This window comes from Octopus bimaculoides, chromosome 5, assembly GCF_001194135.2.
Source record: "Octopus bimaculoides isolate UCB-OBI-ISO-001 chromosome 5, ASM119413v2, whole genome shotgun sequence".
Lineage (NCBI taxonomy): Eukaryota > Metazoa > Mollusca > Cephalopoda > Octopoda > Octopodidae > Octopus > Octopus bimaculoides.
The window spans coordinates 17,858,333-17,872,713 of NC_068985.1; the positions used below are offsets into that span (position 1 = coordinate 17,858,333).

The window sequence follows — 14,381 nt, forward strand, 5'->3', positions numbered from 1 at the left end:
ACATCACTATTCTCTCTCCTACACTGTCTTGCAACACGAAATACCTCGAGTCTTTGGTCCTCACGGCGCAGAACATTGGCAAATCTTTTCTTATCTGCTTCCCCTCTGGCTAAATAAACCTGTCGCCTAGCCTCCCTTCTGGCACATTGGTACAATTCCCTGCTACCACCGTTCTTCCAGTCCTTCCAAGCCTGTTTCTTTTGTCTAATAGCCCTGTCTACCTCCTTGTTCCACCACCACGTTACCCTGGGTCGAGAGAGGACCTTACACCACCCACAGATCTGGGCTTCTTTCGGTTTCCATCTACCAAATCCACTCACAATAAAACAGGAATCAAAGACAGTTGAGAAACACTGCAATATAAAAACTCTTTCCATCTCAACAGTCATTGGATCAACCAAGAATTGAAACTGAGTTTTGGCCTTCACTGAAATGATGCTTATTTCTTAATCTATATTAGCTCACAGGACACAAATTAAAATTTAAAAAACAGAGAAAAGAAAAGGCAAAATTATATAAATTTAAATACACATTTTATTTTAGACAGATGATACAAATACCAGAATGTTGATAGAATTTAAATAAACAAAAAAAAAAAATGTAGTTTAAAAAAAAATTTATCTTTTTTGTCTTTTGGTCAAGAACAAAGCCATAAAAACCAATTCTGGTATAATTTGTTTACAAAAATTCATATCTGGCATATTTTTCTTCCCAATATAAGATAGTATCTAAGACAAAATTGACAAAGAGGCAGTCAAATTTGCTAGCAATGAATTTTTAGAACCCACTGAAAAACACAATGTTTTTCACTCAAGGTGCTTAATGGTATTTCTCTCCTTCAACCCTAGGCTTTGACCATTAGAGATACGAATGTATTCCAAAGAATTAACTGTATGTAATAGAGGAGCAAAAGAGCAACACTAATTGAATGTTTCTTAACTAGAGACTGACCGTAGCTGAACCTGAGTCAGACAGAGACCTTATTTCTGTCTCATGCATGAGTGTGTGCATACATATGAAGAATATGTGTGCACATTTCTTCATTAATTCTTTTCTATGCTTGACAAATCGTAAAACTTTAAACAGACAAAAAACAAACAAAACACAGGCAGTAAACACCAATATACATGAATCAACAGACAAAGACATGGACTAAAAAAAGATAAATATTATCTTATTTTTCTTATTCTTTAATCTCAAATTTCCTTCTATTTATGAAATAAATCAGATCTCAAAATGGTACATTTTACTAGCCAGGGTAAACCATCTCGTGTCACTTATGTAGCAGTATAAGAGGGACAAGTGTAATGTTGATCCAAGCTCCTACAAGTGAGACAGAGACAGAAAGAGCTAGAAGTAGAAAGAAAGGAACTGGTGGTTTGCTTAGTCAAGGAAAATATCTTCCAAAACTGCAGAAAATTGCAACTAATCTTTCCAATATATTTGGAAATAAAGGTTACACCTTCAACCATCAAGTTGCTTCAGGATATCCTCCCTATCATGCAAAATTTTCCAAACTGCATCCTTCTCCTTCTTGGTTGGTTGTCTCTTTTTCTGCCGGGCACTTTGAACTTTACGATAGGCTTCAAGTAACTGAAATAAATATGAAATGATATTTTAGCAACAAGGACTGATTTATCCTAGTCTCAAAAATCTGTCAACACTTTCTAACAGAAACAAACATAAATTTAACCAACAACATATTTACCTCCGCCTTAGCAAAGGTAGAGGTATTGTTTTCAGTCATGTTCGTTTGTTTGTCATTGGTTAAGATATCTCAAAAATCACTGGATGGATTCAGCTGAAACTTTCAGGGATGTCTGGCCTCGTGACTTGCACAAACTGATTAGATTTTGGGATCGATCTGGTACCGGACAAGGATTCTGGATTATTTTTTCCCGTTTTTTTTTTTTACTTAATTTTTGAGAGCAGTTGGGTTCATTTTAGTATTCTCGTTTGTGAGAGCAGTCGAGTTTATTTCAGATATTCTCATTTTAAAAATCGTCTCTGGCTAATCATTGAGAGGACATTGGTGTTGCCTTGGCGGAGGTTTGCACTAAGTGCTCTTGTTATTGTTTAGAATGATGGATAAAATGGTTTGTGGTTTTTGTACTATGTTCAAATCCTGCTGGGGCAACTTTGAATTTCATCCTTCTCGAATCATTGTCATCATCATCACCAAAGTGCTGTTCAATGGAACTGAACCTAGAATCACATGGATGGGAAGCAAGCTTCTTAACCACAAGGCCATATCTGCACCAATCAATAACATTTAATTGACTTGCGCTTTGTATCTCCCTCACCATCTTCCAGAGCAATGCCTTTCCAATTTTGTCTGCTGGGACCATGAGGCAGACTGACAAGCCTTTTCAGACATCACTTGGTATTTTCTGTTGATATATGACATCATAGTTGTTATATATTCAGTTCTATTTTGTTTACTTTTGTAAAGTTTATTCAATGTTTTTATGTGAGTCCATTACTTCAAAATGTAAATCATTATTTCAACCAAAGTTTTAAAAAATCATCTTCTTAAATATACAAAAACAGAACAACAGAACTGAAACTGGAGAATCCTTCAATACAGGGTACCCTAGGGGTCGGCAAGGAATTAAAGGAGTCAATGATAGCCAAGGGGTCGACATGTGAAAGACCAGCTCACCCAGACAAACTGATTGAGATACTTAGTCAGTACCATGCTCATCCCTCACATTGATTTTGTTAATTTCAATAAAAGATATTCCAGCAATAGGATGCATTTTTCACATTTTCTAACCATGAAAACAATTTCATAAAAATTGAAAGTTTAATACTGTATACTTGCACACGTGGTTTTAAATGTAAAAAGTGTGTCATCTTCAACAGAATTTCTTAATTTGTCGTACATGTATATTCTAACTAACATTTTAATTGGCAGCATCAGTACCCAGTAAGCATTTAAGATCTGGTACAGTAGGGTAGGGTATTACGGTATTTTAAATGAGGAGGGTGGTCGATGTGGAAGGAGAAGTGGCTAAAGGGGGTCAATGGTTGAAAAAGTTTGGCGACCCCTGCTTCAATATATCTTTAAATCAAGGCAGCGAGCTGGCAGAAATGTTAGCATGCTGAATGAAATGCTTAGCGGTATTTCCTGTCTTTATGTTCTGAGTTCAATTTCCACCGAGGTCAACTTTGCCTTTCATCCTTTCGGGGTTGATAAATTAAGTACCAGTTGCGTACCGGGATCGATATAATCGACTGATCCCCTCCCCGAAAATTTCGGGTCTTGCCACTTTTTTTTTTTAAAGCCTGCTACTTAAGGGGCTTTTTTCACTTTCTGCCTACCAAACCCACTCAAAAGGCTTTGGTCAGACTATAGAAGAAAATATTTGTCCAAGGTGCCACACAGTGGGACAGAACATAGAACCACGTGGTTGGGAAGTGAAGTTTTAATTTGCTTGTAACATCTAACTTTTAACTAAAAGGGATATTTAATCAAATAACTTACTTCAGCATCAAGTGCAACTAATTTTTTCCTAAGCTTCTGAGATTCTATTTCCTCTCTTGCCAATTTCATTAATCTTTTTGTCATTATTGTGTTTTGATGATTGATGGCTTTTAGTTCTTCCTGTTTTCGGCGTAATTCTGAGAGAATTTCATCATCCGGGTTATCTTCGACTTTTTCATCAAAATCCAAAATTCCTGCCATTTAAAAATCAATAAAAACAATTGAAAATAAACAAAAATAGAAAGAAAGACTTTTAAAACCCCACAAACGCAGGTCATCAATAATGTACAACCTAGGCAATGTAATTAAGATACTGAAATTTGCCTTTTGACTGGAGGAAGAAAACACAAAGCAAGCTGCAGTTGCTCTTGACTCTAAAAGAAAACTGAAAATAACCTCAAGAAATTCAGGCCCAATTTCTCAAATGAATTTATATACTCTTTTATTTGTTTCAGTCATTTGACTGCAGCCATGCTGGAGCACTGTCTTTAGTCGAACAGATCGACTCCAGGACTTATTCCCTGTAAGCCTAGCACCTATTCTATCAGTATCCTCTGCTGAACCGCCAAGCTATGGGGATGCGAACACACCAGCATCGGTTGTCAAACAATGGTGGGGAGACACACAAACACACACACATATATACATACATATATGTATATGATGGGCTTCTTTTAGTTTCCATCTACCAAATCCACCCACAAGGCCCTGGTCAGCCCGAGGCTACAGTAGAAGACACTTGCCCAAGGTGCCATGCATTGGGACTGAACCTGGAACTATGTAGCTGGTAAGCAAGCTACCTACCACACAGCCACTCCTGTGCCTTTGTTTAGGAAAAGATTAGGTAAGGGATAACTTTGGACATGTCTTAGTTTTATCAGACCACATCAGTATAGTATAGTCAGAACAGTAAATATATATATATTTTTTTTTTATAGAAAAGATTTATGTATATTTCTGGCCAAAATAATAGACTGAAACATGTCTGTAGTAGTTCCTTGAATGCAAACTAATAACAGACTATTTTTTCTCTAAACATATATAAGGTGCATTTTTTTTTCTAAAAACAAATTCTCAAAGAAAAATCACTGTAGGTCTTATGTGGCGTAGGAGTGGCTGTGTGGTAAGTAGCTTGCTTACCAACCACATGGTTCCAGGTTCAGTCCCACTGCGTGGAACCTTGGGCAAGTGTCTTCTACTATAGCCTTGGGCCGACCAAAGCCTTGTGAGTGGATTTGGTAGACGGAAACTGAAAGAAGCCTGTTGTACAGTGTATATGTTTGTCCCCCCAACATTGCTTGACAACCAATGCTGGTGTGTTTATGTCCCCGTAACTAAGTAGTTTGGCAAAAGGAGACCGATAGAATAAGTACTAGGCTTACAAAGAATAAGTCCTGGGGTTGATTTGCTCGACTAAAGGTGGTGCTCCAGCATGGCCACAGTCAAATGACTGAAACAAGTAAAAAAGTAAAACGAGAGAGTATATGTGAAGTTGGGTCTATATTACATATCTTAATGCACTAAAGAATTTATTTCCCTGAATATGTGCTGCTGAAATTGTGGTGCATCTAATATACCTGTAAATATTTTAGGCCATATACAAGAAATAAACTTGAGAAATTAATTGATTTTTTTAGAAATTGTTTCCCTTTATTCTTTCAGAGTTGCTGACAATTGCCATTAAGTTATGCTTACTTCTTACAAGAGAAAAATTTCAGTTAAGAATTTATTACATACAACATTCAGTACCTCACACTTCAATCTAATTATTCAAATTCATTCCCTTGGCTCACATAAGTTATTACCCATAGCTTATTTTATTTTTTGATTTAAGATACCTCACCCTAAGACATAAATTTGTTCATTTGTTTTTCCATGTTTTTCCATGTTAGCATGGGTTAGACAGAAGTGAAAACATTACCACTACTCATACTGACTTTCTTAGAGCACACATGTAAACAAACACATAGACACACTTACTATATATATTTACATTAAATATATATATATATCATCATCTTCATCCTTTTTAACGTCCGTTTCCTATGGATTGGATGGGTTTATATTGGGTTGTCCGGAAAGTTCGTGCTGATTTTTAAAGGAAAGAAAAAGATCAACAAATACTTGCCATTACATTTTTAATCAACCAAATATGAACCATTTTGTTGCACAATGCGTCTCCATCTTTCCTTTAACTTAAAAATACCCTCTTCACAGAATTGAGGTGGTTTCATGGCAAATAAGTCGAAAGGTAAGCTACTATAAATCTGCATGAACTTTCCGGACAACCCAATATATATATATATGTATATAATGATGGGCCTCTTTCAATTTCTGTCTATCAAATTCACACTTACCAGGCTTTGATTGGCCTTGGGATATAGAAGACATTTGCTCAAGGTGCTGTGCAGTGTAACTGAACCGAAAACTAAATCATAGGAAAGGAAACTTCTACACCATACAACCATGCCTGCATCTATATTAATTATCCAAACCCATATCACTAACCCTCCGTAAGAGAGGGGGTAGTGATATGGATCTCTCTCTCTCTCTAGCATACATACAATTAATCCCTATATAATTTACAATAGAAAATAGTTGAAAACATATTTTAGTCCCTGCCCCTAAAGGAGTTGTGTGTAATTAATGAAATGACTTTGAGTGAATATTTTATGTAAATTAATTAACCTTGTTCTTCTAGTTCTTTTTTAATTCTTTTTTCAAGCTGAACAGCATTGCTGATATTTAGCTGTTTGGCTAACATCTTTGGAGAAATTGATGGTGGATCTTCTAGATCTGAAATGTAAAAAACATTCATCAAATATTTCAATATTAAAACCGTTTGAAATATCAAAATAGAGCAAATCTATTCAACATTTAATCTAAGTTTTAATCTGTGAATTGTGCAATTGTTGCTAAAGCAAAATATCATATAAAGTTAGTGAACAAGGGGATTATCTGTATTGTTAGAGTAAAATGCATGTTAGATAAGTTGTTGTTGTTGTTGGCACTCCGTCGCTTACGATGTCGAGGGTTCCAGGTGATCCGATCAATGGAACAGCCTTCTCGTGAAATTAGCATGCAAGTGGCTGAGCACTCCACAGACACATGTACCCTTAACGTAGTTCTCGGGGATATTCAGCGTGATACAGTGTGACAAGGCTGACCCTTTGAATTAGAGGCACAACAGAAACAGGAAGTAAGAGAAAGTTGTGGTGAAAGAGTACAGCAGGGTTCGCCACCATCCCGTGCCGGAGCCTCGTGGAGCTTTAGGTGTTTTCTCTCAATAAACACTCACAACGCCCGGTCTGGGAATTGAAACCGCGATCCTATGACCGCGAATCCGCTGCCCTAACCACTAGGCCATTGCGCCTCCACTGTTAGATAAGATTCAATAAAAAAAAAAAAAAGTTTGCATTTGTATATCAATAAAACTTCAAAGTAACATCTACTTTTCCATGTTTGCATGAGTCAGATTTTCTACAGCTGCATACCGTTTCTGTCGTCAATACTCACCTGTTTCCAGGCACTCAAATTTCCCATTGGAAGCTATATGATGATGTTGCTTGACTTGTGATGCTGAGACAAGGGTGCATATACTCACACATACACTAATACATGCATATATAAGATGGGCTTCTCTCAATTTCTGTCTACCAAATTCACTCACAAGACTTTGATTGGCCTAGGGCAGTAGTAGAAGACACTTGCCCAAGGTGCCATGCAGTGGGATTGAACCTGAGACCACATAGTTGGGAAGCAAGCTTCTTAACCACAGCCACACCTGTAGCAATAAATTATTTAATGCAAATCAACATTGCTGTTTCTAAAACTGGTGAAAGGCAATGAGGAAGCTCATGTAGTCATTTGAACTGCTAGAAATAGCAGCAAAAAATCTCTCTCAAATCAAATCTAGTCTTAAATAAAGACATATTGAACAATATAGTCTCAGCTACATATAAAATGGAATGGCCATGGATGGAATGCCTTTGACCACAGGCTTGCTTAATCAGGGCAAACTTGCTGCTAAACAATATCATTAACAAAAAATATAGCGTATATGTAGTATATTCAAAACGGTGACCAAAAAATTCTTTCCAAAACTCATTTATAAATATTTAGGACCTTAGAACTTTTGTTATCATCATCATCATCGTTGTTTAATGTCCGCTTTCCATGCTAACATGGGTTGGATGATTTGACTGAGGACTGGTGAACCAGATGGCTACACCAGGCTCCAATCTGATTTGGCAGAGTTTCTACAGCTGGATGCCCTTCCTAACGCCAACCACTCCGAGAGTGTAGTGGGTGCTTTTATGTGCCACCAGCATGAAGGCCAGTCAGGCGGTACTGGCAACGGCCACGCTCAAAATGGTGTATTTTACGTGCCACCTGCACAGGAGCCAGTTCAGCAGCACTGGCAACGATCTCGCTCGAATGTCTTTACACATGCCATCCGGCACAAGTGCCAAGAAGGCGATGCTGGGCACAGGTGCCGTGACAGTTTCGCTTTCGCTTGCCCCAATAGGTCTTCGCAAGCAGAGTTTCGTTTCCAATGAAGGGGACGACGTTGGCATTATTAATTCAAGCAGTGAGAAAGTGATAAAGTCAATCAACTGGAAAGTATTTAATACCTTTAGTGCTAATATCTGCTGTCGTATCATCAACTGGTGCCATTACATGTTCTTCAATAAGTGCAGTAACAAGTCGTTGAGTAAGAGGACCAAAAGGGGAATCATCATTGGAACTGAAAGGAAACAAAAATTGCAATAACTAATTAATTGTCAAAATATAATGAGTATAACCAATGTCTTTGAAAGAGGCATGAACATCACACAATCTCATTTCTTCTGTCTTTTAATGCTGAAATGTTATATTAATGTATGTAACTAATATTTCTCAAACTCTAAGAAAATTTGAAGTAATTGTTTAACAAGTCAAGTCCCTGACTCAGTTTACAGATCTGGTCGTAGACAGTTCACTTTAACTTACTTCAGAAAGGCAAGATTATCATATCATATCATTCACATCTCAACCACTGCCACCCTCTGTTACATGTACATAAAGCCTTCTGTCAGTGTAACATCAAAAAAACAAAAAAAAACAAAGAAAAAGAAAAAAAAACTCCCACTATATTCCCAAAGCTAATACAACCAGTCTTTCTGTAACTAACAGAGGCACTTTCAAGAAGAGTTAGAAGGAGTGTTTTCATTGCACAAACAATGGATGGTTAAGAATGGTCACATGACATAATAAATGTACTGACAATGAGATATTTCTTAACCAAGTGCATTACTTACTGAGACAAAAACAGTCTTCATTCTGTGAATATATTTCCTATGATTTAGCAGTAGATAGATTTAGTGTAAATATTTAGTCAACAATACCTATGATCAAAAACATTTTAGTCATAATCATCCCATGCTTTAGATATAGTTTGCTCCTAACTACATTTTATTAAATGAGTTTTCTTTTTGAAGATGGCAGAACCAATAACAATCTAGGTAGTTCCTCCTTTCAATTAATTCCACAGGAAAAATTAGTCAAAAATTCATTTACTCTCTCCAGTTTTTAAATATTCAAAATCTCAAAGTTAAATCAATCTAGCTTAAAAAAAAAAGGATCAATCAATATGAAATTTAATTTGATACATTAATGTTGTATATTTTATTAAACAAAACAACTACAAATTATAATGAAAAGTTATTTTCTATCAATATTAGAATGCATTTCTTTTTTTTTTTTTTTTTTGCTCTCAGCGCAAAAGTGAATTTTTGAAGCATACAAGTGAATAGGACAAACAATTGAAGCATTCAGGTGGATATGACAATTATTTAGGAGATTTGTGTGGAAGTAACAAGCAACAAGTCAATAGCAGGAAATTAAAAAAAAATCCCAAAATAAACAAGCATGTTAGAAGGAGAAAAAAAAGAAGAAGAAAAGGTTTAATACCCAGTGCAAAGAAGATTGCTCATATGTTAATAGAAGAAATATTTGAAATAAAATATGCTTTAAGAATTTTTTTTTTCAAAAATTCCTTACAGCTTCTTAAGAGTCTTAAATTGCATACTACATTTCAATTAAAGAATAAGTTATTGACTCAGCAAGATGATTTTAACCCTTTAGCATTTAAACAAGCCATATCCGACCCAAATATTCTACCTGATTTTTTATTCAAACTGGTCAGATCTGGCCTGTCATACTTATCCTACAATGTCATTCTAAAAATATATAATCATATCATTGAAATCTCAAAGTTACAAAATACTTAATTATGATTAATTCAAAACAATGTGAATAAATAAGCATTACATTTGACAGAAATAACCTTGATGCTAAAGGGTTAAGAAATTTCAGTTTCAAAACTTAAAAAGCTTCAATTAGACAGTGAAGGGGATGGGGGGAGAAATCTTGAGTAGAACTTGTTTTCTCTTCTCCAATTTCTTAACTGTGGAAGAAGATAAGGGGGAGGAGAAGTATTAACAAAAAAAAAAAAGAGAGAGAGAATTAGATGGAAGATAGAGGGAACAAGCAGAATTTGAGGTAAATGTGATTCCTGGTAAGGGGTGGGGGAGGAATATAAATCAAAAATATACTCACCCTTTCCTGTTGTAAGAGCAACAAGAAAGAAATAATTGTTAGTTACATTGTCTGTAGTTGAGATTACTTTCATAAAATCTCACTAGTAACTAAATAATACATTTACAAAATATATCGAGTTTTAGTGAGATGTGATAACACTCGCTTGAAAAACACAGCCTTTATACTAAGTGAAGACTGATGATATATCTGCTGAATGGTAAGTTTTCTGTTATCGTCATCAGTGTAATTTGTTAGTAAACAAAATAAAATGATGAACAGAATTGTAGCTTGTATTTTCTTCTGGTAAATAAGGAATAATGACATCTTCTTACGAGACTGTACAACAAGCTGAACAACTCTCTATGTTGCATTTTTTATCTTCTTCTTGCTCCAGTCATTAGACTACAGCCATACTGGGGCACTGCACTGAAGGATTTTTAGACAAATGAAATGGCTCCAGGACTTATTTTCTTACTTTTTCTATAGGTCGCTTTTCCAGGACTGCGAAGTTACAGGGATGTAAACACACCAACACTAGTTGTCAAGCAGTGGGTGGAGGCAAACTCAGATACAAAGACACACACAAGATATATGTATATGTTCTTTTACTTGTTTCAGTCATTTGATTGCGGCCATGCTGGAGCACCGCCTTTAGTCGAACAAATCGACCCTAGGACTTATTCTAAGTTACGGGGATGTAAACAAACCAGCATCGGTTGTCAAGCGATGGTGGGGGGACAAACATAGACACACCAACATACACACACACATATATATATATATATATATATATATATATGACAGGCTTCAGCTTCCATCTACCAAATCCACTCACAAGGCTTTGGTCGGCCCGAGGCTATAGTAGAAGACACTTGCCAAAGTTGCCACGCAGTGGGACTGAACTCAGAACTATGTGGTTGGTAAGCAAGCTACTTACCATGTAGCCACTCCTCCTACAACACACACATATATATATATATATATATATATATATATATACATACACACACACACACACACACACAACAGACTTCTTTCAGTTTCTGTCTACCAAATCCACTCATAGAGCTTTGGTTGCCTGAAGATTATAGAAGACACCTGCCCAACTTGTCATGCAGTGGGACTGAACCTAGAACCATGTAGTTGAGAAGCAAACTTCTTACCTCACAGCCTATGTGCAACCATGCTGAGGCACTGCTTTGAAGAAAATTTAGTTGAATGAATTGAACCTTGTACTAAATTTTTTTTTTAAAGCCTGGTACTTATTTTATTGGTTTCTTTGCTGAACCACTAAGTTACAGGCTCTTAAACAAAGCACCACCAGGTGTCAAGATGTGGTAGGGGACAAACACAGACACAAACACACACATACATGGGCTTCTTTCAGTTTTCACCAACCAAATCTACTCACAAGTGTTTGGTTGAGTTGAGGCCATACAAGAAGACATTTGCCCAAGGTGCCACGCTGTGGGACTGAACCCAGAACCATGTGACTGGGAAGTAAACTTACCACACAGCCATGCTTGCACCGATCAATATAAAAAAATAAATTGTCATCATTATTATTATTATTTAATGTTCTCTTCCCATGTTGGCATGGTTGGATGATTAGACAGGATCCTGCATTGAACTCCAATGTCAGCCTTGGCATGCTTTCTATGGCTGGATGCCCTTCCTAGCTTCAACCTTTTTACAGTATGTAATAAATAAAAGAAAAAATGTAAACATGAATGGGTTCCACAAACAAACAAAGTTTCAATGAGAAGTACCTTAAAAAAATAAGTTACGAAACTTAAAACTTACCAACTTTCAGATTTTTTTAAAAGGTTGGTAGATTCATTGGAATTTGTTGCAGTTGAATTATTGTTATTCCGTCGTTTATCAGAGATCTTGGCACCTTTTTAGGAAGAAAAATGAAAGAAAATGGTTTAGTAATAAGATGAAAAAAAAAATTTCCAGATGAATTAAAAATTCTAATTTTACAAAAATTCAAGAATCTGCAAGACAGCTGCATAAGTCAGATTTGAGACCAAAGAGTTATGAAGTTGAAAATCCATTTCAGTTACACTGCAACAAAATAAACCAAAAAGTTGATAACTTAAATCAACTTGGCTAATACCCCTCTCCCAGCTGAAGGGGGATTTTATTTTGCAAGTTACTTGGTGACCATGTTAGTGCTGGTACCATGTAAAAAGTAGCAGTGTTGATACCACATAAGAAGCACTGGTGATGATGCCAAATAAAAAGCACTGGTGATGGTGCCATGTAAAAAGTATTCACTACACTCTGTCAAGTGGTTGGCTTCCAGCTGTAGAGACCATGCCAAAATAGACAATGGAACCTAGTGTGACCCCTGGCCTTTACCAGCTACTGTCAAAAAGTTCAAACCATGTTAGCATGGAAGGTAGATGTTAAATGATGAGGATGATTATGATGACAGTTCATACCAGCCAAACACACACACACACACAGGGTGTATGGTGATACTGAAATGAAGCCCCAGTTGCATTATTGTGATATATCACTATTTATAAAATTACCAAGGATCCAAATACAAGGTATTGCTAAGAATGTTACCACAAAAAGTTTCTGCTTTGTATTGGAAGGAGGAGGAGGAGGAAAAGAAGGTGCTGCCACTGCCACCACAATTTTAAATAGCAAATCTTTATATCTGTTTATACATTTACTTTGTTTTTATGTCTGTTTTTTCCATGGCAGCATGAGTTGGATGAATATGTTATTGAGGTATGTGATTTTGGGTTCAATCCCACTTCATGGCATTTAGGCAGATGTCTTTTACTATAGTCATGGGCAAATCAAAACCTTGTGAGTAGATATGGCAAATAGAAACTGAAAGAAGCCTATTGTATGTGTAAGTTTCTTGACTCAACATTGCACGACTGTTGTAAGTGAGCATTGCCATCATACAGTTGTTGTTTGTTTGCAATCTTTTGTGAAAATATACCTTGGCATGGGGAAAGATTACCTCCCTTGCAAACAGGTGATGGCTGGCAACAGGAAAGGCATCTTGCCATAGAAAAATCTGCCTCAACAAAATTCTCTGTGACACATGCTAGCGTGGAAAAGTGAACGTTAAAATGATGACAATGATGATGATGATAAAGTTACACTGTAAGAAAAGAAACAAGTCATAGCAGAAGACACAGAATAAGAAATCATCTATGTCTACCAGTGAGGAGCACAAATAGATTGTATTAACAAAATTTATGGCTGGATGCCCTTTCTGTAAAATTGTTGGCAATAGGACGGGCATCCAACCGTAAAAACCATGCTAAAAGAGACCTCGCGGTTGCTGGTGTTATGTGAAAAGCAACCAATTCACTCTGTAAAGTGATTGGTGTTAGGAACGGCATTCAACCATGAAAACCATACCAAAAGAAACTGTGCTGGTGTTTCTTGGAAAGCAGTCATGATGTTAGGAACGGCATCCAGCTGTAAAAAGCATCCCAAAACAGACAGTGGAGCTTACTATACTCCTCTGGCTAGCCAGCTCCTGTCAAATTATCCGACCCATGCCAGCATGGAAGATGGACTTTAAATGTTGATGATGACGATGAAAACTGATATACTGAAAAGCAAACAGAATGGGAATTTAAGATGTGTACCTTCTTTTTGTTCATCCATGATATCTTCTTGAGCCCATCGTTCCGAGTAATGTTTGCCCAAAGGCGGAATTTTGAAAAACTCACTATCATCTTTAATTGTAACCAGAACTTCTTCTAGAACTTTCATATCTTCAGTACTGATTTCTGCACAGTAAGGATCAACTGATGCCCAAAAGCGATTTACAATATCATTTTTCTGGCTACGAGCTATGTCCGAGGATTCTGAAATGTCATAGTCAGGCATTTTCACCTACAAAAAATACAAATGTTTTTTAAAAAAATTAGGAGTCATATTATTTTGATTCTTTAATCTGCCACCTGAAAACAACATTAGAATTTTAAAAACCAAACGCGTCAACACTAATATCTATTTTTTACTTAACAAAATCCCATAAAAATTATACCAACCACATGGTTCCAGGTTCAGTCCCACTGCATGGCACCTTCTACTATAGCCTTGAACCGACCAAAGGCTTGTGAGTGGCTTTGGTAGATAGAAACTAAAAGAAGCCCGTCGGATATATACACACATATGTATATGTGTGTATGTTTATGTGCCTGCGTTTCTCCTCCCACCATCGCTTGACAACCGATGCTGGTGTGTTTACATCTCCGTAACTTAGCAATTCAGCAAAAGAGACCAATAGAATAAGTACTAGGCTTACAAAAAATAAGTTCTGGGGTTC

The 14,381-nt window shown here is 36.5% G+C and overlaps 1 protein-coding gene across 2 annotated transcripts in view; it reads right to left on the minus strand.

Moving 5' to 3' along the window:
* Positions 1 to 511: 511 nt before the first annotated feature.
* LOC106868587 (transcriptional adapter 3) overlaps positions 512 to 14,381 on the minus strand; it is a 43,479-nt gene continuing 29,609 nt past the window's right edge. For both annotated transcript variants that reach the window (XM_052968163.1, XM_014913929.2), the window contains 6 exons: positions 13,696 to 13,945; positions 11,873 to 11,966; positions 8,122 to 8,234; positions 6,176 to 6,283; positions 3,488 to 3,681; positions 512 to 1,593 (listed from right to left, as the gene is read on the minus strand). In XM_052968163.1, the coding sequence (XP_052824123.1) occupies positions 1,465 to 1,593; positions 3,488 to 3,681; positions 6,176 to 6,283; positions 8,122 to 8,234; positions 11,873 to 11,966; positions 13,696 to 13,945 (888 nt within the window). In that variant the 3' untranslated portion in view covers positions 512 to 1,464. The remainder of the gene's footprint in view (positions 1,594 to 3,487; positions 3,682 to 6,175; positions 6,284 to 8,121; positions 8,235 to 11,872; positions 11,967 to 13,695; positions 13,946 to 14,381) is intronic.